Source organism: Tribolium castaneum, chromosome 6 (genome assembly GCF_031307605.1).
Source record: "Tribolium castaneum strain GA2 chromosome 6, icTriCast1.1, whole genome shotgun sequence".
Lineage (NCBI taxonomy): Eukaryota > Metazoa > Arthropoda > Insecta > Coleoptera > Tenebrionidae > Tribolium > Tribolium castaneum.
The window spans coordinates 652,975-679,010 of record NC_087399.1 but is presented as its reverse complement, the minus strand read 5'-3'; the positions used below and the strand labels follow the sequence as shown (position 1 = coordinate 679,010).

General features: G+C 38.2%; 7 protein-coding genes across 9 annotated transcripts; 4 read left to right on the top strand and 3 right to left on the bottom strand.

Annotated features, from left to right (window-relative positions):
- Positions 1-20: 20 nt before the first annotated feature.
- On the bottom strand, positions 21-11,173 carry LOC662169 (cyclin-dependent kinase-like 4). Of its 3 annotated transcripts, XM_015983024.2 has the most exons (8): positions 4,602-4,691; positions 4,524-4,555; positions 2,046-2,231; positions 1,805-1,999; positions 1,469-1,760; positions 493-1,413; positions 382-446; positions 21-177 (listed from the first exon to the last, which is right to left on the bottom strand). In XM_015983024.2, the coding sequence occupies exons 3-8, from the start codon at positions 2,211-2,213 to the stop codon at positions 91-93; spliced, it is 1,728 nt and encodes a 575-aa protein (XP_015838510.1). In that variant the 5' UTR covers positions 2,214-2,231; positions 4,524-4,555; positions 4,602-4,691; the 3' UTR covers positions 21-90. The 3 variants fall into 3 exon arrangements, with proteins under 3 accessions (XP_015838510.1, XP_008197428.1, XP_973379.2); XM_008199206.3 differs by lacking the exons at positions 4,524-4,555; positions 4,602-4,691 and adding an exon at positions 11,074-11,173; XM_968286.5 differs by having other exon boundaries at positions 21-305; positions 4,524-4,664.
- On the top strand, positions 7,366-10,958 carry LOC662204 (zinc finger CCHC domain-containing protein 24). Its single transcript, XM_968318.4, has 6 exons — positions 7,366-7,458; positions 7,695-7,757; positions 7,820-7,961; positions 8,013-8,216; positions 10,176-10,340; positions 10,387-10,958. Exons 2-6 carry the CDS (start codon positions 7,708-7,710, stop codon positions 10,501-10,503), a joined length of 678 nt encoding a protein of 225 aa, XP_973411.1. The 5' UTR covers positions 7,366-7,458; positions 7,695-7,707; the 3' UTR covers positions 10,504-10,958.
- LOC662238 (tudor and KH domain-containing protein homolog) lies at positions 11,128-13,975 on the top strand. Its single transcript, XM_968350.5, has 4 exons — positions 11,128-11,287; positions 11,340-12,025; positions 12,992-13,378; positions 13,432-13,975. Exons 1-4 carry the CDS (start codon positions 11,283-11,285, stop codon positions 13,734-13,736), a joined length of 1,383 nt encoding a protein of 460 aa, XP_973443.1. The 5' UTR covers positions 11,128-11,282; the 3' UTR covers positions 13,737-13,975.
- Positions 13,976-14,355: 380 nt separating this feature from the next.
- On the top strand, positions 14,356-16,175 carry Caf1-55 (Chromatin assembly factor 1, p55 subunit). Its single transcript, XM_968386.5, has 3 exons — positions 14,356-14,515; positions 14,616-15,734; positions 15,856-16,175. The coding sequence occupies exons 1-3, from the start codon at positions 14,494-14,496 to the stop codon at positions 15,996-15,998; spliced, it is 1,284 nt and encodes a 427-aa protein (XP_973479.1). The 5' UTR covers positions 14,356-14,493; the 3' UTR covers positions 15,999-16,175.
- Positions 16,176-16,357: 182 nt separating this feature from the next.
- On the bottom strand, positions 16,358-17,914 carry hgo (homogentisate 1,2-dioxygenase). Its single transcript, XM_968420.5, has 3 exons — positions 17,774-17,914; positions 17,462-17,728; positions 16,358-17,415 (listed from the first exon to the last, which is right to left on the bottom strand). The coding sequence occupies exons 1-3, from the start codon at positions 17,849-17,851 to the stop codon at positions 16,387-16,389; spliced, it is 1,374 nt and encodes a 457-aa protein (XP_973513.2). The 5' UTR covers positions 17,852-17,914; the 3' UTR covers positions 16,358-16,386.
- Positions 17,915-17,979: 65 nt separating this feature from the next.
- mts (microtubule star) lies at positions 17,980-22,523 on the bottom strand. Its single transcript, XM_968453.5, has 5 exons — positions 22,375-22,523; positions 22,023-22,136; positions 21,073-21,534; positions 18,642-18,934; positions 17,980-18,588 (listed from the first exon to the last, which is right to left on the bottom strand). The coding sequence occupies exons 1-5, from the start codon at positions 22,456-22,458 to the stop codon at positions 18,516-18,518; spliced, it is 1,026 nt and encodes a 341-aa protein (XP_973546.2). The 5' UTR covers positions 22,459-22,523; the 3' UTR covers positions 17,980-18,515.
- Positions 22,524-22,878: 355 nt separating this feature from the next.
- Rack1 (Receptor of activated protein kinase C 1) lies at positions 22,879-24,909 on the top strand. The gene is made up of 5 exons (XM_968486.5): positions 22,879-23,057; positions 23,210-23,418; positions 23,622-23,753; positions 24,184-24,467; positions 24,637-24,909. The coding sequence occupies exons 1-5, from the start codon at positions 22,949-22,951 to the stop codon at positions 24,857-24,859; spliced, it is 957 nt and encodes a 318-aa protein (XP_973579.1). The 5' UTR covers positions 22,879-22,948; the 3' UTR covers positions 24,860-24,909.
- The last annotated feature ends 1,127 nt before the right edge of the window (positions 24,910-26,036 follow it).

Here is a 26,036-nt window from a genome sequence, read left to right as displayed (position 1 = left end):
TTTTAATTAAAAAAACGCAGTTTGATATAAATATATCCTTTATTTAAATAATATAACATGGTACATAATAGTTGGGTCTATGATAAAAAATTAAACATCTCCTTTCTCCTTAACAGACAAAGGGAGCGAAATATCCAAAATATTGAGTTTCCGTTTTGCTTTCTTATATCTGTAGGCCTAGAATAGAAACAAGTTTTACAAGACGCCCTATTTACACAAGCAAATCAATAACTAAATCACATCATAGGAAAACTACTCGAGTTTTTGGATGGTGAGAGTTTTTGTGAGGTAGATGATTGTATTCTCTGAAAGAAAATTGTGGAGTTAGTTTGGAGGGGGCTCTAGTGTCGGGGTTCAAAAAACCAATCAAAAAACACTCACTGGAGTCACGGTGATGTTCAGCTCCGCTTCCCCCTTCTTCCGGTTTTTATTCGGACTCCCTGTAGCTAAAAACACTTTAAGTTAAAAACACTTAACTTTTCCAATAATCACCTCCAGGTAAATTTGGAAGCGTGAAGACATCGTTTCGCGCCTTTTGCTCCTTATTTTTCTTGGGGAATCCCAGCCACGGGGGATCTGACGTCACACTACTCTCGATTTTTTTCAAAAACTGAGTCCGGGGATTTGTCAATAGGGGCACTTGATTCAAGTTCGATTTCACTGTTAAACTTTGCAACAAGTTGGGGGATTTTTTCGGGGGGTCTCTGTTGAAACTAATGTTGTTGATGCTGGGGTGCAAGACATTGGGGGATTTATTAAAGTCACTGAACTGTTGCAAGGACTGGAATTCGGGGGGCGATGGGGGCAAGGGACTGTCTTTCCGGGCCGAGACTGGACGCTCACTGAACTTGGCCAAACTTTCGAGCGATTTTTCAAGCATTTGCATTTCGGCGTTGCTACCGCTCGGTTTTTGGGGTTTTTGACCGGATTTTTGCACCACGTTAAGTCTCTGGCTTGTTTTCGATAAACTAATCAAGTTCTTATCACTTTCGTTGAAAACGTCGTAACTATATTTCCGCTTGATGCTTCCCTCAGCCAGGCTAAAGCGCCACTTGATTTGGTCGCCTCCCCGTCGTTTTGTCTCTTCTTTCTTGTCCGTTGACATCAAAATCTCAGTCTTGTATTTCCGCAAAAGTGGGTTATTGTTAAATTCGGTGTTGACCTTCTCGCGTAACGCTGGTAAAAACTTCTGGGGGAACCTATCATGGGTGAAATAACTACTTTTCAACAACTCCTCCGACGTGGATCTCTCGTGGGGGTCCATTTTCATGCAAGAGGCCAGGAAGTCGAGGGCGAAGAGCGACCAGCTGGGGAAGAGTTTGCCCAAGTCCGTCTCACTGGACGCTGATTTGATCATTCCACGGAGGTGCGAACTCCTGGACATGAGGTGTTGGTGCCTGTGGCAGGGTTTGCCTAAAAATTTGGTTTTTTCGTAATTAGGGACCTGGGGGAGCTCCTGGCAACGCACCCAACATTTTGACGATGAGGTACAGTTGATCGATGTCACTCTCACCGGGAAACAACGGGTCTCCGGTCATCATCTCGGCGAAGAGGCAGCCAATGGCCCAAATATCGACCGGGGCGCCATAGTTTGACTCGCCCACCAGGAGTTCAGGGGCACGGTACCACCTGGTGGCCACGTACTCGGTGCAAGGCTCCCCCGAGATGCACACAAGACGCGCGAAACCAAAATCGCAAAGTTTCACAACGCCGAGGGAGGAAACTAGCACGTTTTCCGGTTTCACGTCACGATGAATAATCTAAAAAAATGTTTTTTTCGTGTCTTGTTTAATAAAATAATTACGTTATTGCTGTGACAGTAGTTGATGGCTCTGGTGACTTGGTATATCCTCTCCCGACACCGCTCATCTCCCAGCCCTCCGGGCATTTTCTCCAGCTCGTCTAAAACCGTCCCTTCCAGAAACTCAAAAACGAGGAAAAAGCGCTTCCGGTGGCGGAAAACCTCGATCATTGTGACGAGATTTTCATGTTTCAGTCTCTAAAATTGATGATTGATTAATGATAATTGATGATGGTGGTAATACTTTGAGCATGCGAATTTCTCGCAGGGCCATTTTGCGGATTGTAGCGTCCTCTTCGGTTTCGAGGAACTTTTTAATAGCGACGATTTGGTCGGTTTCCTTGTGCCTGCACTTCATCACCAGGCCGTAAGAGCCTTCCCCAACGACCGAAATTTGCTCGTATTTGTCCATGGCGGCGTTTCAACTCATCTGGAAATCATCACGCGAAAGCAATTTAAAAGTGCGGTTTTGTGGGCCCCCTCAATTCGCGATTTATTCCGACATGACATGGTAATAAGGCCGGATCGATTTAATTTGATTTTGGTAAACGTGTACACAAGTGATCGATTACGCCGATGGGGATGAACATTCGTGGCGGAGACCCGACGACAAAAATAGAAACCAGTCGTTAAAAATTGATTTTTCATTTAATTCCATGGCAGTCACGAATAAACTGCAGACGACAATTTCGAGAAATTGAAAAAAAATTGGCTTGGTTAGTGAAAAACAGAAGGGTGCGAGGTCTTTGACCCCGACTGACCACAACACAGCCACGCAATGGTGGTTATCTACACATCAAGTTTGCAGGAAAGGGAACTAGGAAGCTCTTTATTTTGTCTGGTGAAAGCTTTGTGCATTATTTATTCGGGCGTTTTTAATAAATTATCGGCGGGTTATTGCACGGTTTAGAACTAGGGCAATTTTTAAACAACTTTGGTAACGATTTATTTTCACTAGTTGAATTATTTTTTAATGTTTAACACAAAGAAGCAATTTTCAGGCTTGTTGACCTAGAAACGCAAACGTAGTTTCGGAAAATCAATCGAACGCTTTGCTGAAATAGAACAGAAAAATTCTAATGGCTACTGAAAATCATGATAATCATAATAGTGCGCTCAAAATTTTTGTTTTAATAAAACAGGACAAGAAAAACTTATTTTGAGACAAAAATTCGCTTTTTTACGCCGTTTAATTGGCAATTATTTTCCAATTATGTGATGTAATTTTGATACATTTCGTCAAAATTAACTAGTTTTATGAGTGAAAAAGTAGTATTTTTCCGAAATTTCCTTCTAAAAGGCAATTCAATAAGTCATTGTAATTTTTTTTGCTTAAGCACATTGTCATCTAAGCTCGTTTTCCTCGTAAAGTTTTGAATCAATGTTGAAAATTACATTACTTTTGTCCTTTTCGAACATGTAGTTCGTTTTTTTTTATTCAAAAACTACGACAATTAAAGAGGGAAAATGACATTGTTTGGCTTATTTAGACGAAATGTTTCCAATAAAGATTTAAAATGTGGCTGTTGTGAATGTTTTTTTAACTGGTTTCATAATTGAGGAACAATTTTGTTGGCCTAAAAATCCGAACAATCATGTTATATTTTATGCATACAGGGTGTCTATTTTTTGAGCTTCACCATAGGGATCTCAGTTATTACAAGAGATACGAGTTCGGTTAAATTAGGGAAAAGTAGCGCATTTTTATGCTGAACAATTATCTACAAGAAAATTTAATGTGCCATTTTAAGTTTTTGAATTATTGGAAAAAAAGAGAAATTTGTAATTTTTGTTTTTATTTTTTTAAGCATAAATCGAAAGAACTAGACGTTTTTAAGTTGGACATTTTTCAGGCACTTTTTTACAAGGAATCTAAATCTGTCATTGCCTTTTCCAAGGCGTTCTTGATATCAGAGTTAGAATACTCAACTTTGGTTTTTCTTATGGACGCCATATTCGCTTTTTGTATTTTTGAAAAGTGTTTTTATTCCTGTTTACAACAATGTATCACATTTTTTGTAAAAAAAATATTTTTTACAATTTTGCTCTGACGGACGTCAAAAAGTTACAAACGAAGATAGAAAAATGATATTAGATTTATTTTATTTCTGAACGAGAAATAAAATTTCGTTCTAAATATGACCATTAGAAAAATCGAAATTAATGTTCTTTGTTTAAAAAGTTTATTTTTGCGCAAAAATTTGTTAAAATACGTCGAGAACTCATTTAGTTAGGTCAAAAATACAATTTTTGTCTTTATCTTACATCGAATGTGTTTCATTTGCTACAAGTTGTGTTGAATAAATAAATCATTAGCAATATCATAAACAAAATATTTCTTTCAGTTTCAATAAATAAATAAAGTAATAATAATAAGACGGTGCGCAATTTTCGTCGTAAAACTCAGATTGTCGGCAATGATTCAATTTTCCATTCGTTTATTGCCTAATTTCGGTAAAGTGTGAGAATTTTTTTGCTGTGCTCTAGCCATCTGTGAATGAATTCGCTACACTTGAGGTATTTACAACGGGAATGGCTTCCGAAAATTTACGACTACCAGAAAAGCAATAAAATAATTTTGACCCGAGGGCAATTTTTAATAAAAATAAAAACGAAACGACTCCGCTGAATCATTTATTTCCCACTCAGCACGCAAAGATAAAATTTGTTTGAATGAAACATGATACAGTTTATCATAATTTCCAAACAATTAAAAACCTACCATTTGCGCGAAATAATTTCGTCGTGATGTGGCTGAAAATTCCAGGATTGCATTTTGCACAAGACCATGAACTTTCACCTTTTCCAGTGCACCAAGCGGCCCGCTTTTCACGACGCTTTCCACCGACTGGTGAAAACCGCACGCGACCGTCGACTGGAGGAAACCAACTTCGATAAATTTCCCAACGGTTTCCACAGGTGAATTTTACATGTCACGCAACGTCGAACACAGAATTTACTTCCAGAGGGGTTCGACCTACGTATGATATGCACCCTCGATTGTTTTTAAATTTTGGATAAATGTCGGCTTGAAATAGACGCAAAGTTATTAATACAGGGAGTGACGTCACGGCGTCGCGACGTCATCGAAGCTTTCACCCGATTATTTATTTTCTAAACGTAATTACGTGTTTTCGCATTGTGATTATTATTGATTGCCTGGCATGGGGTATTACAAGGGTAGTTGATTTAAAGTTCTAGGGCTAAAAATACACCCAACCAGTTATTTATTTTTGTGAAAGACAACAGTTTGTTTTCGTCAACTTTGCGTAATAAATAAGCTTCGAAAGTCATGTCAAAGGGTCGTTCATGTCGTACGATATGTTTAGGCGGAGCTTCCAAAGATAATTCAAATCGATTAATTGTACCTGCATTATATTCAATTCCCTTGCTATAAAAATAAAGTTACATTTTGATTCTTTTGTCAAAAAAAAACTGATCAATGGAATAAAGTGTTCGACCACAAAATACCATTACTACAAAACAGTTGGAAGTTTACGACTTTGTTCCTGTATTGATCCCCTCTTTCAGGAATTTCAGAATTATCTGGCGATGATTTAGAGCTTAATCCTATTTCGGGTACTTTCTAAATTACCGACCTTCGGCAGGAAATGAGAATCTCCGATTTTATAACAGCTCTGTGATTGTTTCCGTTTCCAAGAAAACTGGGGCAAAATAAGTGAATTGTTTTATCCCTATCATAGTTTAATTTTTTTTGACTGAACAAATCAATTCTGCAAACTTTTAATTTTTTGAATTACTCGAACTTGTTTTCCAAACAACATAGTAAGATTTGTAAAAACGTAAAAGCTAGCCAACCCAAATTATTTTATTTTTGCCGCTTTTAATATTTAATATTTTTTTTATTATTTTTATATTTTTATATTTAATAAAACAGTGGTTTAATTTCCGTAGAAATATGTTTTGTTTTTTTATTATCTTTATTTAAATGAGTTATTTTTGGGTTTAAAAGATTTTATAAAATCGATGGAAATTATCTCAAAAAATTTCAATTGAAAAAGTGCCAAATATCGCAAAACTTTTTTACCGATGCAGAAAATCACAAAAACGAAGTCCTACGTTAGTTTTCGGCATTTTTTGTTCGATAATATATTTTTAAAACACCTAGAATTGTAACTACTTAAAAAAACTTCTTAAATAAATGAAGGAAATCGCTGATTTTCAAATGAAAACCTTGTTTATTCTAAAAGTTTTTTAATTACTAATATTACTTGAATGCAATAGTTTTTTTTTAAATGCTCTAATTTTGTTAAACTGGTGTAAATTTGTGATAAATTATTGCGTTAATTATATCCGATTTTATAACAACGGCCACACAGGAAATACTGTTTTGTCTTTCTACCTGCACAAAGAAAATAGTCGGCCGTTTGGATATTCTAGAAAGGATTATTAAAATTTAGCACCGAATCCTATTTTGGGTTTCCTACAAATTGTATTTCGTAGTAGGCGCTGGAAATCCCCTTGCCCACCCTAAGTTCTGAATGAACTCGGAAAGGAAACGTGAATTTTTTTCAGAATTTTTCTACCTTTCTTTACACTTAAAATTAATTACTTAGGATAATTAGTATCAATAAAATCAATTTTGAAGAATATTTTTTGTTAAAATTCCATGTAATTTTCGAATTATCCTAAAAAAATAATATATTTTTTTAAATCACTCGAAAACTAAGAGGAAAATGATCACATTTTTAAAGTAGTTGATAATGACCTAATCAGTTTTTCGTAACAACTCTGAATGTAACTTATTAATTAACCGAAATTTTAAAGTAAAACAACGGAAAAATTATAAAGGTAAAAATTGTAGTCAACACATGAAGTTATTTGAAATGCAATAAGACAGAAGAAATTTAAAAAGTGTTACGAATTTAAGCCGAGAATGCAAAATAAGATAAAAAAAATTGTTGAATGGAATTATGTTTTGTCATTATCACAGGAAAAAATTGTAATATTTTCCAACTTTTTATTTATTTTTAAACAACTTCTCGTTTCCTTTTTCGTATAATAATTCACTAGGGTCCCAATGCCCTCTTTTCATCGGAGATGAGAGGGGGGCAAGCACCTCCTTTTCCAGCTCTCGACCAATGACGATTCTGGCCACTCCAATCACCATTTTAGGACTGGTTTTTAAAAATCCAATAAATTAGTAACAAATACAATAATTCCAGTTGTAATTAAACCCAACAGATGGTAATTACGAACAAAATTTTTTGGGCAAAATCCTCGTCTATTTTTACAATCCTGCGAACAATTGGAATACCTCTGAATTGTTCGCTTATTTAAAGCACTCAAAATTTGGCTTCGGCAAGCGTGTGTTAATTAATCCCATGAATTGCCGCATTTTTGTTCCAACAACAAAGTTCACCCAGCTGATAAATCGGCACTTGGTCAGCAATTCTAGCGATAAAGCTTCAATTGGTCGCGAAATACCGGTGAAAACATCCTCAAAAAACAACAATCGCAGCAATAAAATATCGTTCAAAAGAGGCAGCTTAGTTCTTGACTTATTTTAAGCCGAGCTGAAATCCCCCACTACCATGACGTCGTAGTACGCATCCAGAAAACCCTAGGACCATTCGCACGCAGATCGCTCATCGTTATGAGCACATAAGGAGCATTTACCACCGAACCCGAATCTGGTGAGTCCACCCTTTGATTGCTCGTTCCCAGTTTTTGGTTTTGCTTGCAACAAATTTCCTCCTAACTGTTTGGTGTTTGGGTGTTTTGTTTGGAATAACAAACACTACCTTCCTGGACACGTGCGACTTATTCTGGATCAGGCTACCACCTTCAGGCTTACATAATAATCCAGAAAAACGGGCTCACGTGCTCCAGGTGGTGCTTTTTTGATTTTGCTCAAATTTGGCTTTTTCAGTTTTGCACTAACAATGGTCGATTTGTTGTCGTTTTTCACTGACTCTGATGTGCTTGAAACCAGGTGATTGAAGTTTTATCTTGCATGCAAGACTGTACGGCTAAATTTTAATGCATTACTTCCAGGCTAAGAAAAATGGCCCCAACTGCTAACTTTCTTAGTCAACCGACGAATAGTAACCACATTGGGGCCCAAATCGAAACCATGAACTGTTCAATGCTCAACACCAATTGGATGCAACTCTCGCATCAGGCTGAACCCTTTCAGGTGATTGATTTTTTAATAATAATTCCCAAAAAATTAATTTTTGTTTTATAGCCCAAGCTCTTGTCTCCGACTTGGAGCACTTTTATAACACCATGTGTCAACTACAGTCCATCGCAGGATACGCTCTCCCTGAGCGATCTTACGGAACAATTTGCTGATCTGGCTTTGGATAAACGCACTTTGAAAAGGCCACCACCGTCCTACATGTGCCATTTGTGCTTCCAGAAGGGACACTACATCAAAGATTGCCCCAAGGTAGGTCGCAAAATTTGGAAAAAATTAATTCGCGTTATTTTTATTCGGATTGGCGCTCGGCCTTAAAATAATTACTTCACTAATTTTGAGTCGTTCTCTTGCCGATTTTTCCAACAGCAAGCAAATTTTAGTGCTTAACGCACTTGCAAAAAAACATACAACCGGTTCTCTGATTTGGGTTGTGCTTAGATCGAGAGTTTTTTTACGAACGAACGGTGGGAAAAGGTTGAATTATTGCGTTCAGAATTTTCATTGATTGTTGTGACAGGTGTAGTACTCTAATTTGTAATCTCACTCTTCACGTAATTTTTTTCACCAAGGCAAGACTGCGAAATTTACCAAAACAAAAAAATGAATTGATTTTTACTTTGTAATTTTTGGTAATTTTTATTTTATTTTATTTTTCTAAATATGAATAAAAAAAAGTGAAACCTTGTCCTATTTTGTGCATTTTCGTAATACGTTTGCTTTTCTTCTTATTTTCAAACTCTCGTGGCATTTTTTTAATTACTATTTGGAAAATTCAGTTAGCCCCAAAACTGACCTTCAAACTATCTATTTATAAAAATTGTACAATTTTGTTTACATCCTTCAATTTTTTTGTATTTGCGGTTTTTTAATTAAAAATATTAAATAATTTTTTAAACTGGATTTGGTTTTTAAATATTGTAAAGATGGGATAATAGTACGTATTAAAGTACGTAGGTAAACATCAATTGTCCACTTATTACCACTTCAGTAATAATAAATTTTATTTGAATAAATGTCACCTGAATGTAAATACCTAGACCTGTTTTCGGTTTTACATTAATCTGATTTTTGTGTCGTAAACTTGTTTTTTGACTAAAAACAATGTTTAACTAGTAACAAATAAAAGCGGAAGGAATTTCAGTCTAAATTTATCTCGGAAACTACCAAAAATTAAACAAACCCTGCAGCAATATATTTTTAATTAGAAAATCAAGAAACTAGATTATTGTTACGTCTAACTTTTCTCGGAACTGTGTCTCATTTTATTTAGCTTCATTTCCACGAAATCGTTCCCGTCTAATGTTTTGAAATAAGCACTTATTTTATGTTGAATTATTATTTGTAAACACTCGGGCTTTTGTCTGGACCACACAAAACGGCAAAAGCGAACTTCAATTCTTTTTCACGCGTTACAACAACCTGCCGACATTCATCTATCAATCACTTGAGTGTTTTAAAGTGTCCATAAATTTTGGTGTTTTTGTTGTATTTAAAAGAATTTGGGTTTGTTATGAAATTTATCACCCACTTATCCAGAAAATCTCAAGTTCCTGTAATGGCACAGAAACACTGAGTGTTCGTTCGTTCGTTCGTCAATCGAACGGGGATTCTCCGGTCTCGAGTAAAATCAGAATTCTAAAAATACCTACACATCAATATGATCCGAAAGTTGACTCAAATAAATAAATCCAACCGAATGAATTTCTACCTAATTAGAATTACACTCCAATATTTATCGTAGAATGCCATGAATTGTTTTTTAACACACTATTGTGTGAGAAGATTTGAGAAATTGGAAACCTCTCAACATTATCGTTATTTACTGAAATTGAGCTATAAAAAAATCAAGGTTGTTGTACTGCTCCAGTTTGCAAGCGAACTAGCTTTTAAGCAAATATAAAGTCACCTCGTTATACAGGGTGATATTTATTTGCAAAAGTTAAATTAATTAAAAATGTGGATCTTCAGTATGACCAATAGCGTCAGACAATTACCTGTTGCCCGTTGCGATAAGGCAACAGATAAGCGGGGTTTAATCACGTGATCATCACCCGAGCTCATCATTCGCTACAGTGGATCAGTTAAGACCCTACTGAAGACGAATGATAAACGTCGAAACACCTCTTTACTATCTTGGCAAAAGCCAATAGTCGCAACGTTTAAGACGTAGCGCCACCTCTTGACTACACTTGATACTTTTGTCAACAGGCGCGTCCTAAAGGCGAAGGCAAAACCCCTTATCAAGGCCGCAAACGTTGTTTTGGCGAATTTAAATGTCCCAAATGTAAGAGGAAGTGGATGAGCGGGAACTCGTGGGCGAATATTGGCCAAGATTGCATCAAATGCCAAATTAATGTGTATCCGCATAAACAGGTGAGATAGGAAACTGTAATTTGATTGTGACTAATTTTTGGTCTAGCGACCTTTGGAGAAACCGGACGGGCTGGACGTTTCGGACCAATCGAAGGTGCATCCTCAGCACCTGTGCCAGAAGTGCCGCGAGTTGGGGTTTTACTGCAGGAGGGTGCTGCAGTAAAGTGATTTTTTACACCATTTATATTTTTTTATTTTGAGAGGTTTTTGTTCTTTTTATATTTTTTTATTTGTTTGTCGTTACTTGTCTAGTATATTTCTGCAATTTGTTTTTGTAATTGATTAAGTATTATGTTTGTGATTATTTTGGCAGCTTATAATGCGAGTTGTTTTTGTCAGATTCTAAGGAAGACAGAGCTATTTTTTATAGACTTTATGCGAATTGTTTACAGTGTAAACAAATATACCGACTTTATGATACAACGATCGTTTTCATTTTTGCACTCCTATATCTGTATAAATTCGGTTTCATTACGCTCGAACTATATCTGTATATATTTAAGTGTGTCCTAACACTAAGATAAGACGTCCTGAGCTAACAATCCCCAAAATTTGTGCCAACAATTGAAATAAATGTGAAGTGATTGAAAATGAGAAAATATGCCCTTAGTTTCACAACCTTTGTTTTATTTTGTCCCAAAACTAAACAGCGGAACTAGAATATAAATTTACGTGTTTTTGCCGGTGTTATTTAGTTCTGATATCCGGTTATAAAAAAGCAAATGGTACTTACATGCATTTTTGGCGCCAACATTTAGAATTTCGCGACTGCACTGATATGACAGATTCCTGTACTGCCACCATGCATGCGCACTCTTGAGTGTCACTTTTCTAAAATCAAATGTGTCCAGAAAGAGGTTAGGTTTTGTAAAAATAGAAATTTATTTTAAACCATCAAAATAAAAAATAATTCGGTAACGTAACGTGTGATTTCGCACCGGCATGAAGTAAGTTCCCGGCTTACAATTGCATAACAGCGAATCATTTCCCCATTTCCAGGATAATCGCAAGAAGTGTAACTTTGGCTTTGGGCTTATCAGTGTGCGGCATTTCGGGGTATTTGCTGTACCTCTTGCTCAAAAAAGACGACGATGACGATTACACTGACACCCTCAGCCGTAGCTCAAAATTCAAAATCCTGGAAGTCCCAGTTCACAAAGACATGGTTAAAGTCCTCATTGGACGCGGGGGCAAAAACATCAAACTGATCCAAGAGCAGTCAAACACTCGCATCAACTTCAAAGAACGCGAAGGCCAACAGGAGGCAATTTGCGTGATTCGGGGCACAATTGAGGCCTGCAATATTGCGGAAAATTTGGTGCAAGAATTCGTAAACAACCAACCGGTGCTTGAATGTGAGGACGTTTACGTGCCTCAAGGCTGCATTGCCAGGATCATAGGGCGCGACGGCGACCGAATTCGCGAGATTTGCTGCAAATCGGGGGCGAAAGTGACAGTTGATGACAACAGGGGGGCTGTCAATAGACGGGTCTCAATCAAAGGGACGAGGGAACAAATCGTCGTTGCCAAATCATTGATTGAGGAGATCGTGGAGCAGTCGCACAAAACCCAAGTCCAGATTGAGGCAAGTCTGGCCAAGCGGGAGCCCCGGCTCCCCCCGAAGGCCAGCGAGAGCCCCAAGCCGGTGGAGAGCCCCAAAGTCGAAAGGATCTCTCCAGTTCCAGGTATTAATATTATTGTTTAACACGCACAATCTTTGCCAAACCGAGTGAGCGCGTTTAAATAAAACCCAGTGCAACTAATTTGATACTTTATTCAATTTTACTCCATAATTAATTACACTCAGAATTGTTTAATTTTCCACCCTGTAGTTTGGGGGGGTGTCGGGTAGGGCCGGGATGTCGTTGTAGAAATCGTAGTAGCCGTTGGCGTAGCCGTAGGCAAGGGTTGCCCCAAGTGTGACAACCCCAAGGATCAAATCCCTGTTGTGTTTTCGTTGTTTTCGCTCATAGTTTGTCTTCCAGTCACCTTTAGGGGTTGGTAAGTCGTTCATTGTTGTCGGGGGGAAAACATCCTTCGATGCGTAAGACCGGCGGTTGATTTTTGCCCCAATTTGGCGGAAAAGTCTTACACTTTGCATTTTTCTACGACTGGAATTTCTTATGTAAGTTGTTAGGTACACACAAGGTGTGAATTATCTTATCTCGAGACCGGATAAGGTGAGTAATGGCGGGATTATTGAAACAAAATTAGCACAAGACTGTGTGATTTTTAACATAAAAACAATCTATTGTTTGATAACGTTATTTTTCAACACTTACCAGGCGTTAAACTACGAAAATTTGATTGATTTTCGTCGATTTAAGGCGTTTGTAAACGTGGATAAAATGGCACTAACCAGGTGATAAAGTTTTACCTGGCTATAGGTCAGGTTTGACTCGCTTTCTCTCTTGTTTTGTTGTTTTGTCCTTGGCTGTTTTACCGACACAAACGCGATTAAAATTGAATAAAATGCATTTAAATGTTGCTTTTTTCCGCTTTTCAAATGCCGATTTTATTTGTTTATTTTTTATTTGACTATGACAAATGTAATGGTTATTTTAAGAGTTTAGTCACACAATAAATATCACACAACACTAGACTTGTTAATTCAGAGGAATAAATAGGTGAAAAATGCAATTTTTTATTAGGTCAACCGGACGCTCAATTCGAGGTGTATGTCTCGGCAATGGTGGACCCGTCCCGCTTCTGGCTCCAAATAGTGGGCCCCAAAGCGACGGAACTCGACGTTTTGGTCGAAGAAATGACCGAATACTACCGCAAGCAGGAAAATCGCGAATCCCACATTTTGAATAAAGTGACTAAAGGCGATCTTGTCGCTGCTGTGTTCCAATACGACAGCAAATGGTACCGGGCTGAAGTGCTCAGTCTGAGTGACGATAACCCGCCCCAAGCTGAACTCTACTATGTTGATTACGGGGACACGGATTTGGTCCCCGTTGAGGAATTGTACGAGTTGAGGACCGATTTCCTCCGACTGCATTTTCAAGCAATTGAGTGTTTTCTAGCACGAGTTGGTACGATTATTTATTTATTTTTTTGGGCGTTTGGTGGGTAAGTGGGTTTTTAGATCCCGTGGGAGAGAGTTGGTCGGTGGAAGCCGTGGATAAATTCGAAGAGTGGACACATGTGGCGCAGTGGAAGAAACTGTCGGCGAAAATTAACGGATATTGTGTTAGGGAGAAGACGAGGGCGAAGCGCGAGGGCTCTCCGGTCCCCGGTGTTGATTTGTTCGATGTGAACGGTGAAAAGGACGTCGATATCGCACAAGAATTGGTTAATCAAGGGTTCGCTGTTTTTAAAAGAGACGTGGATTTGAGGCCGAGCAGTCGCGCCACGAGTGTTAGTAATATTAGTGTAGCTTCGAGTTCGTAGTTTTTTACCCAAATTTTTCGAAATAAATTTTTATCGCCCTGTTCCTCAAGTTACTTAATTCATTTTTACATTGCTCTTATTTTTATTTATTTTTACGTTTTAGGTGCAATTAATTATTTTTTTAATATTGAGTAACCCTTTTTTAAATTTTGAAAGTTTGTGCCTTAATGATTATCTTCAATATTGTGATCTTGCCCGAGATTCCATTTATATTTCGTTGAATAAACCCTCTTAAGTTACCTGAGTTTTTTTTTAACCTCCACCTCTGTAAGTAAACGTGCATTATTTAATAAATCCTAAAGTGTTAACTTGAGCTGAAAAATTAGTGAACCAGACTCAAGCTGCATACTCTATTTTTTCTACAACCTGATTATAAGTTATATTAAAAAAAATCACTGAAAATTAATTCAATTGTGAATTTTAAAGTTTTCGGTTCAACACACAATCGTGCTCATCGCTTTCAGTCGCATAATTTTTACTCCCTGTTGCCACGTTGGCTCTCAATTATATATTTTTTCCTTCTATTTTTTTAATAAAACATTGGAATACCATGACTATGAAGCATCGAGTTAGCTAAATCAAAACGTACCACCGCCAAAATTTTGGCCACGGTTTGCTTAATTTGAATCTGCTGACTTGTGGCGTTGTGGCACCACTGTTCCAAATTGGCGGGCTAGCGTCATATTTAGTGGACGGCTCATTCATTTTTACTTGAATTTATCAATTTTAACATTATTCGTTTGTGTTCGTTGTAACAATGGGGGATAAGGGAGACTCCGGTAAGTATTTTCTAGTTTGCCTCGCCAAAATCACGCTTTTTTTGTAACTTTGCGAACGTAACCTTAAAACCCGGTCAACTGCACAAAAAATCTTACACAGAAACCTTCGACGACGCGGTCGAGGAGCGAGTCATCAACGAAGAGTACAAGATCTGGAAAAAAAACACCCCTTTTTTGTACGACCTTGTAATGACACATGCCCTCGAGTGGCCCTCTTTAACCGCCCAGTGGCTGCCCGATGTAACGCGCCCCGAGGGCAAAGACCACTCCATCCACCGCCTAATCCTCGGCACTCACACCTCCGACGAGCAAAACCACCTCCTGATCGCCAGCGTCCAGCTCCCGAACGAAGACGCTCAGTTCGATGCCTCGCACTATGATAACGAAAAGGGCGAGTTTGGCGGTTTTGGCTCAGTTTCGGGGAAAATTGAGATTGAAATTAAAATCAACCACGAAGGAGAGGTGAACAGGGCTCGCTACATGCCCCAGAACCCGTGCGTTATAGCCACAAAAACCCCCTCAAGCGACGTGCTAGTGTTCGACTATACGAAGCACCCCAGCAAGCCTGACCCCAACGGGGAGTGCCACCCGGACCTGAGACTCCGGGGGCACCAGAAGGAGGGCTACGGGCTGTCCTGGAACCCCAACTTGAACGGCTATTTGCTCTCGGCCAGCGATGACCACACGATCTGTCTCTGGGACATTAACGCGACCCCGAAAGAGAACCGAATTATAGACGCGAAGACCATTTTTACGGGGCACACTGCCGTGGTGGAGGACGTCGCCTGGCACCTTCTGCACGAAAGTCTCTTCGGTTCGGTCGCAGACGACCAGAAATTGATGATTTGGGACACTAGGTGTAACAATACGAGCAAACCGTCGCACACTGTCGATGCACACACTGCTGAGGTTAACTGTCTCAGTTTCAACCCCTATTCGGAGTTTATTCTTGCAACTGGGAGCGCTGATAAGACTGTAGCTTTGTGGGATTTGAGGAATCTTAAGTTGAAATTGCACAGTTTTGAGTCGCACAAGGATGAGATTTTCCAAGTGCAGTGGAGCCCCCATAATGAGACTATTCTGGCGTCGTCGGGGACCGATCGCAGGCTGCATGTCTGGGATTTGAGCAAAATCGGAGAGGAGCAAAGTCCGGAGGATGCAGAGGATGGGCCTCCGGAGCTCCTCTTCATACATGGGGGCCACACGGCCAAAATTTCAGGTAAATTAATAATCTTTTTTGATATTTTTTTTTTTTTGTGTAAATAATCTTTAGTCGTATTTACTTAACGTTTTCGTAATTTTTATCAAAGTGTAATTAGCGTTTAATTTTTTTTCCTTAGATTTTAGTTGGAATCCCAACGAACCGTGGGTTATTTGTTCCGTGTCTGAGGATAATATTATGCAAGTGTGGCAAATGGCCGAGAATATTTATAACGATGAGGAGCCCGAGCAACAGGCCGATATGGAAACTCCAGCGAATTAGTCTAGTTTTTTTATTTATGTTTAGTTTTAGTGTTACCTGTAAGCATACCACGTTCTCGTTTCCTTTACTGAAGTAATTAAGTGAAAGTGTGACCATTTGTGTTTATCAAACTGAAACATTATGTTATCCACAATATTTTAAACATTTTTTACAAATAAATAAATACTTTGTCCAGAACACTTGTTTTATTTACAATCGTTCGAATTTTAATCATTTATTACCCGCTAACAGTCAACATTTCCGCCAAGTTTCATTAAAAAAATTTTATGACACAGGTCGAATAGAAATTGCATAAAAAATTATCTTCAATTCCTGATTTATAAATCAGGATTAAAAAGGCTTATTTACAAAAACACGAATTGTAAACGTAGTAATTTATTGAAAAATCTCATTTCGGGCCGGTAAAGTGGCTCTTGAGCCCTTGCCAGCACTGGTAGTACTCCGGGTCCAGCTTCTGGCACGTCTTAGCCCCCCACTTGGTGACAGCCAACCCCAAACAACTCTCAAACATGAAGGCCTGGGTCCCATCAGCCACTCTGGCCGGCTTCAAAACCTCGACACTTGCCGCCTCAAAACAATTAAAATCGGGCCCGTGCGGAGTCATAATACTGTGCAAAGTGGCCCCTCCTGGCCTAAAACTCCCTCTCTTCGCCTCATACTCCCCGAAAATAAGCCCCATAAACTCGGACATGCAATTCCTGTGGTAGTAAGGCGGCCTGAACGTATGTTCCTGAACGGACCAACGCGGCGGGAAAATCACGAAATCGGCAATTGCCGTGCCCTTTTTCTCAGACTGACACGTCAGGACGGTGAAAATCGAGGGGTCACAGTGGTCGAAAGACACCGAATTGATGACATTAAAGCGGGCAAGGTCGTACTTATACGGCACGTAATTACCGTGCCAGGCCACCACGTCAAACGGGCTGTGGTCTTGTTCACACACAAACAATTTGCCCTGGTATTTGGCCACGACTTCGTATTTTGCGACATTACGATCCTCGTAACATGCCACAGGAGTGAGAAAATCGCGGGGGTTGGCCAAACCATTCGCCCCAATTGGGCCCAAATCGGGGAGAGTGAAGTGTTGCCCGAACACCTCCAAAATGTAACCACGGGACGGTTCCTCAATTTCGACCGAAAATCGCATCCCTTGCTGGATGACGCAGATTTCGTTCGGCGCCACTTGCATTTTCCCAAACTCGGTCGTGATTTTCAAAATCCCGGTTTGGGGGACTATTAAAAAATCGCCGTCCGAGTTGTACAAACAGCGGTCTTTCATTGATTTATTAGCGGAATAAATGTGAATAGCTAGGCCTTGTTTGGTTTTGGGGTCCCCGGCCCCTGCGACGGTGTTCAAACCGGAGACAAAATCAACGTTTTCGCCGGGTTTGGGCAAGTCGAAGGGATTCCATCGCATCTGGTGGTCGCCAATTAATAAATTTAATTTTTGTGGCGGTTTTTACCTGATTAGGGTCGGGCTCTGTTTCCGTCCAGTTGTGCGTAACATTGACCCCTGGAAAGGGCGAAAAGGGCTTGTGTCCCACCGATGGTCGGATTCTATACAACCAACTCCTCCTGTTTTCGCATCTGGGTGCCGTAAAGGCGCTCCCGGACAATTGCTCGGCGTACAACCCATATGGGCACTTTTGTGGGCTGTTTTGCCCTTTCGGGAGTGAGTTGGGGCATCTGGGGTCTTCCGAGGAAAATTCGGACCCGAAACCGCTCAAATACTACACTGGGATTACAAGTGGTTACAAGATGTGGCTGTGGCTTACCTTGAGTGTGGACATGGTGTGATAACAGCTGGATAAAAACTGAATTCTTCTTTCGCTCGTATCAGCATAAAATATCATTATGTAAATGATTTAACTTGTTTATAAAATATCCCAACAAACATAATGATTGAGCAGTTTTCGAGAGGAATATTAATATTAATTAGGTGAGAAAAGGTTACGAGATGGGGTGACAATGAAAGAGCCGGTTAGAAATAATTTTTACTTCACAGAAAACCAAATGTACAGTCTTAAACACAATTAATGTTATTAAATGAACGAGATTATAGCCATAGCCGAACGCAGTTTTGTTTGTTGAATTCAGGTAATTTCATACACAGGGGGCAAACACCCTGTACACAATATCACACAATGTATAGAAAAAACGGACTGAACGTTTTTACACAAATATAAAGAAAGAAACTGCACTTTTTTAATTAAAAACACTGAGTATATAACTAGGACATGCATACCTACCTTGTAGTTTATGTATAATAATTTTGGTCGCGAATAGGGCAAACCTACCAAACCTCAGTACTCCTCGAATTTGATAATAATTTAACAAAACAGTATACAGAAAAAAGCTCGTTTCGCCCCCCTTTCAGTTAAATTATTAGTATGGGAACTGGGCGCAGAAAAGAACTTGTTCTCTTTCAGACTGCGTCATTTGTACGCTACATTTTTTTGTTAACAAATACAATATATCTAAGCAAGTTTATGATATTGCGATTGACAAATATAAGAATTACAAGAAGTAATCGGGTGTCCTGCGCGTCACGTGGGGTTCCCCACGACGAGGTGCTGGGTCAAATTGTAAGCTGTAACCAATTCAATTAAAACCAAATCACCACGAAAACTACCATCATCTTACAATGAATATTTGAGGGCATCATCTAGTTCCATGATAGCCGCTTGGTTACCGCAACGGTAACAGTAATTGGGGGCGCTAAAGATGGTGACGACGTTGCGGTCGTGACACCAATTGTAACCTTCCATAACTAGCTGATGGGCACGCGAAACTAATGTCAAACCGTTCGAATGATTGAAAGTCTCGGAAATGTCCTGACCGAAGGTGTAACCAGCCCCTCGGGGGGAAATACCCCAGCCCCCGCGATCGTCGGGGTCCGACCACAAAAGGTCGCACATTGGCCCCTCATGAGGAACCTAAAATATTATACACACTCACGATCAATTCCACAAAAAAAATTCGATGGCAAAGTTGAATCAATTTGAAATTAATAGTTTTTAATTGTATTGTATGTTTTTTTGTATGAGAAAATAAAAAAAAACATGAATAAGAACGGAATATTTTGCTTATTTTTTTGTTATTTGCGTAAAATTCATTATTAAGTAATTAGATAAGCAGCCACTTTAATAAAACAGTAGTCACCTGACCCACTTTGAAAACAAGTAACATGTGTTTATTTTGTTTATCAAATATTTTAACAGTTTCCCCACACACTGTTCCGTTTTTCTATCCTGAAAATGTATTTCCTTCGTCGACAACTCGATTACTCGCCAAAATAAACAAAACGGGAGCTTGTTTTTTGGCCAATTCGCTTGTATTGATTCGATTTTCCCCAGCGTTCTATCATTTTTCTAATAGGAAACAGGAAGAATGCTTCCGTCTGCTATATTAAAAACGGAACGAAGATTTTCACGCGTTTCACCGAAAAAAAGAAAAAGTTGCACCGCAATCGTAATAAATCACTCTTGGATGAATTTAAAATTTTAATTAACATGAGTTTGAAGATTTACCAAACAGGTATTACCAGCTTAGTAGACCGGACTGATTTAATACTCATAAATATCTAAAAATACCGACCGGCAAACTTTCCTTGGCGAAATTATTGTTCCCGTAATAAATTTTCCGCAAGAATGTGAATTATCCAGAGCAACTCCAAGATAAACCAGAATCGGGTCAAGGTCGCAATGTGATGAATTCATTATAATTAAGGGTGTTTGGGGTGACAAACGCTCGAGATTTCCATCCGATAAATTGTTTGGAAGCTAAATAGATTGACGTGGGACCTTGAAAGCAATTACTTCACGTTCGACTGGTTTCAATTTTTTTTTCGACTATCACATTAAATGGAAAAGCAACGTTTTACTAAAATTAAACTTGTGTCACTTTTTTCCCCAAGTCTAAAGTTTCTCTTTAAAAGATTTACGTGGTAATTTGTCACCAGAGAAAGGGTTTAATGCCCTCACAGGTTTTTTTTCAACTAGCGACATCGTAAAATATTCATAACAAGACAAGCCAGAATCAATAACTGGCAATTTTTTTTATGAGAGTCGTACGAAATTTACGCAAAAATCCATAAAAACGAAGCCATGAAGCGAACGTCTTGTATCGATTCTGACAAATTAAATCAAATTAAAAACGACAGCGTTAAAGTGGAAGATTTATTACGAGGTGGTGTCGGATTTTCGTTTATTTGAGCAGATTTACCGAAAAAGTTTCAGATTAAAACGAACAGATTTGGCATCTTGTTTTTAAACAAAATCAAGTATTTATTTTGCTCGATCAATCCACGATAATCATTGTTTTGTTGAGACAAAAATAAATTCTTCTTTTAGAAATACCTTTTCTTTATCAGTGACGTATTTATTTACATTTAAGAAAATTAACATTGATTAACTTAATCAATAATAGACAATACGAACTTTTTTCAAGTTTAATAATTAATTTTCTTATCAACCTTTACTAAAAACGAGGTCTTTTATTGCACAAGACAAAGCCGGATCAATGGAGAAGAGCGCCAAATGAATTAAAAATTAAATAGGAAAAGTAATAAAATTTTTGAAGCAATAATTCACGTTTTTTGAAGAATTTTGCCTCAAAATAATTAAACTTTCGTACAAGAAAAAATTCTAGTTTGTTCCACGAATTTTTAGTTAAAAAAAATGAACAAAATTTTGGGACCCAAAAAATTAAACCAACATTTTGGCTAGATTTTTCGGATCGTTTTTGATGAATTTTATTAAATCAATCACGTCATTACACGTAAGAGGCAATCGATCATTACTTTTTTATTCCTGTTACACAATAAAACAAAATCGTATTAAATTATCGGTTAAACTTGTCAGCTTTTTGCGGATATTAACGCTAGTTTTACATGAGATAACTCAACAAATTGTAGTTTTTTGAATGCATGAGAAAGGTAATTATGACTTAAACGACAAACTGCCAATTCAATTAATTGCATAATTTCCAAAACAATAAGATGATGTAATTTATTGAAGAAGTGTATCATTTTCGAATGTAGCCATGCTCTAAAAATGCTGCCCCCCTTACTCACCTCTTGCAAACGATCTAACGCCCTAATGTGATCCAAGGTATCAATGCTGGGACTGAGTCCTCCATGCAGACAGAAAATTTGACTATCGACGAGCGCCGTCAAAGGCAAATAATCAAATAAATCCGTAAAGAATTTCCAAACGTTTGCGTTTCCGTATTTTCTCAAACACTCGTCGTAAAAACCGTAAACTTGGGTGATTTGTCTCGACTCGTGGTTACCTCTTAGAATCGTTATTCTTTCTTTATATCGAACTTTGAGAGCTACTAGGAGTGTCACCGTCTCCACCGAATAATAACCACGGTCTACATAGTCACCCATGAAGAGGTAATTCGTGTCGGGACTCCTTCCTCCTATCCTGAACAACTCCATCAAGTCGTGGAATTGGCCGTGGACGTCCCCGCACACGGTTACAGGACATCGCACTTCTTGTACGTTCGACTCCTTCGACAGGATCTCTTTCGCCTGGAACAGGGAAAAAATGACATCACACGATGACTCATTGATGACGACAGAAAAAACATAACCTAATTTTAGCTCGGTCAGGTCAAGTCAAGTCAGGTCACCTTTTTTAGTGAAGTTTCTCAGTCATCTTTGGAAATTTCTGGCCATATTAGGAATGATAGAATGCTTGTGTTTATGACTTTGAATTGGAAAACATGAAATTTGGTTGTAAATTTTGAATTTCGTTAGCTCTTCACCTGGTTTAACCACGAGCCGCCACTGATTCATTCGTAATCATCGGTATGAATCAGTGGTTTGTTTGAGAGGATCTGATAAAAGATCGGGCTCCAAGGATCTAAAGTGCTTATTTTATTAGAGATAACGTAACCAGGACTGTAAATAAGGAGTAAACTGGCGGTGCTAATTAAAATAAACACTTTAATTGCGTTAATTGGAGCGAACACGAATCGATTCAAGGGACTAAAACTAGGCAAAGGGGCGATATTTACCTTATCACATAGTGTCTTTACTTGATTTTCTGATAGTTGCTTACAGTCATTTAACTGTTCTATCCACTGATCCAGTTCTTTACACGACGCTTTATCATCCATTGCTAGCGGTATCTGGTCATACACACGAAAATAAGTTAGATCATAAATAATTACACTAAACTGCTCGAAATTCGGTTTGTTTCTCTACATAAATTACTCGTTATTTTAGTTTTTATCTATTCTCGGATGAACACACCAAAATGGCGATTATGTGGTGGATTTAATAAGACCTCTAGCGGCGGCTTTGTACACTCACACCACCGACCGGGAAACTCAAATCGAACTCCATTAATCACGGACAGAATTTTACCTGGGGCGGTTTGTCGCATAATATTGACACAGCGGACGTCGGAGTTCGAAATTTAATCGGTTTTTGCGTTTGGGGGCTTTTCATTGCTTGTAAGAGACAGTTTGACGCTTTGTTGACATTACTCAAGCAAGGTCGTTTGTTTCCCAGGCCCTGCCCACGCCGCTTGATTGGCCGGTTCAAATAACAAAAAACATGATAAATTAAATAAAAGGTGTGACATAACGCAGTTTCCACAAAAAAATCGTCAAAAATTTGGTACTAGAAATGACCAAAGGTAAAAAATCTTGAAGTACAACCAACTATACAGGAAACTGTAAATGTTCAAGTACCACTTTTTGCACAAATTGTAATGAGGGGCTACAACAAAGTTGTAAAAACCGTTTGGTTTTCAAATTATGCAAAACGTAAAAAAATCCAGGCCCTCCAACCGGTGTGGTTAGCTAATCTAGTGACTAATAGTGACTTTTCGTTGCGTAATGGGTGTTTTTGTTCGGTTGGCAACTGCAGAGCCACCTCTCTCTTCCGTTCCCTTTTCTTTTTGAGCCGGTCTTGTGTGAGGAAGGTCCTCTGAAAAATGTCCGAAACCCTTCAATTGAAAGGCACCCTTTTGGGGCACAACGGCTGGATTACGCAAATTGCGACCAACCCCAAATACCCCGACTTGATTTTGTCCGCGTCTCGAGGTAAGAACCCAAATTCTAACCCATAATCTCCTTTCTAATCCCCATTTATTGGTGAATTACGCAACCATCCGCTTGAAATTTGCCCCAATTTCGCCAAATTGGCCTTCGGGAGCATGTTTCCCGTGGATAATTTCCGATTTTGTTGGTTTTAGACAAGACTTTGATCGTATGGAAACTGACACGTGACGAGACATGCTACGGGGTGCCCCAGAAGCGTTTGTACGGCCATTCCCATTTTATTTCTGACGTTGTCCTGTCGAGCGACGGTAATTACGCCCTTTCTGGCTCATGGGACAAGACCTTGCGTTTGTGGGACTTGGCTGCTGGGAAAACAACGCGTCGATTTGAGGACCATACCAAGGTTTGAAACATACATTTTTACCGTTTTACAGTTTTGATATCTCACGTTGCAACAGTCGGAAGATTTTTTGTTTTTTTTGTATTAACGGCGACTGAAGTTGACTGTTGGGCCCCCTTGTGTAAGTATCGTGAGACATATTAGGCTAGTCCTACCAATGGGTGTGTTAGCAATCATTCGCAAAACTTAAAAATGTATCTGTTTAGGATGTCTTAAGTGTGGCTTTCTCGGTTGATAACCGCCAAATCGTGTCAGGATCCCGCGACAAGACCATCAAATTGTGGAACACTTTGGCCGAGTGCAAGTATACCATCCAGGACGATGGCCACTCTGATTGGGTAAGTGTTCGGAGAAATTTCCGACGTGAGTTCTTTACAACACGAGCACGGCGAGTGCTGCATTATTAGTAGTAGATATGTTTTTTCTTTTCTTGTTAAAAGTTGTTAAATTTACTGAAAAAAAAGGGTGGCGACTATTTTTTTATAATCTACATTTTCTGACGGTATGGATGATATGGACATTAAATTAATTAAATATTTATTAGAAGCTATTTCTTTATCTGTATAAACTTTAAATTTGTGTCTCGCATGAAATTTTTTATTAAATAGCTTTAAAATATGAGTTACGTGTGCAATGTCATCAAGATAAATAGAAATATCAGCGGAAATATTGTTGAAAACAGTGCCTAGTTGTTTATTGTTTTTGTTTTGTGAATGAAATTGTAAATTTGAAGAAAAAGGAAGTTTGCCATTTAAGCTTTTTTGTTAGGTTTCTTGCGTGCGATTTTCGCCCAACCACTCGAACCCCATCATCGTGTCGGCGGGTTGGGACCGCATGGTCAAAGTATGGAACTTGACCAACTGCCGCCTCAAGATCAACCATTCAGGTCACACCGGTTATTTGAACACTGTGACTGTTTCTCCTGATGGTAGCTTGTGTGCAAGTGGCGGTAAAGATTGCAAAGCAATGCTTTGGGATCTTAACGATGGCAAACACTTGCACACACTTGACCATAATGATATCATCACGGCTTTGTGCTTTTCGCCAAACAGGTAATAATCGATGTGATTTATTATTTCGGTGTGATTGTGAAATGATGACACAAAACTTAACCACTTGATTGGCTATGAGAGGTTAGCGGATATGGGGCTGATTTTTTTTTGCTTGAAGCATTCAAACGTTTCGTTTGTTAGGATTTGTTTAAGAAGAACGTTGTTAAAGGTATTGGTTGTGTGCCGCTTTTGGACCCTCTATCAAGATCTGGGATTTGGAGAGCAAGGAAATGGTTGAGGAACTTAGACCAGAAGTTGTCTCGCAACCGCTTAGCAAGGCTGAACCACCACAGTGTCTTTCGCTTGCGTGGTCGACAGATGGGCAAACTTTGTTTGCTGGCTATTCTGATAATACTATCAGGGTGTGGCAAGTTAGCATTTCTGCCCACTAATTCTTGATGTATTTTTTATAATAATAATAAATAAATCCGGAAATAAGTTATATTATTTTCTTTATACATATTTATAAGATTTAAGTTGTATTTTTTACAAAATAAAGTTATGAAAACAAATTCTTTTGTTTGATTAAAAATCCAATTATGATGTCCTGTGAATGAAGCTATGAAGTAACTTTTTACTGAGTATTTCACCAAATACACAAATGTGTATTGGTGGTCGCGTATATATCGTCTGTTGTTGGATTTTGTGTTTATTAGGTTGCATATAACACGCCATTTTACACTATATTTTTTTTTAATTAACCGTCTCTTTAGTTGAGCTTTAACAAGTGATTTTTTTTCTTGTACAAGAGCCATTTAATTTAAATTAGTTAACTTTTTGGGGGTTTGAAAAATATTTTAGCCATTATTTAATATTAGCTATTAAGTGTTATTAATGAATATTATTCAGCAATTGTAAAAAAGCTACTAATGTATCTAATAGCAAACGTTCATTTCTGTGTGATATGTTTAGAAATACCTACAAAAAATATCTATTTATTTGGCAAACTTTAAAAAATAAATTACTCATTTAATATTCTCGTTTTTTCTTATTAATTTCTAATAATTACGGGTTTAGGTTTCCACAAGAATTAATCATAAGTGCTAGATTAGAACGCATAATTATATTTTTTCACGTTTTCTCGAATTATAGTAGTTACCAGTTTAAACAGTAATTAAATTTCAAGTGACAAAAAATCGGTATAATTGCTACAACTGGTAGGTAACACGCGTTAATAGACTTGTCAAAATTATTTTTAGACCAAATGATGGGTTCACAGAAAGTTAAATACAACCAGATGTTAATAATTTGATTGATGACATCGCACGAGCAGAATTTCGGAGATAAAAAATAGAAAAGTTGTTGAAATAAATACGATTTCTGCTAAACATAAAACAAGGCAATTAAATACGATCCCAGAATATTTTAATGATTTTACAAATCAAAATGGGTCATCAAGAAGACTTTTCTTTTGCTAGTTATAGCAATAAGTAAAAGCCAAATCATTTGCGCTGCAGTAGCCAACAAACAACTGTAATAAGTTGTAGATTGTGACCGCAACAATAACATTATTCATAATAATTGCCCACTTTCCAATCGTTATCTGATCCAAATCATAGTAATTCACTG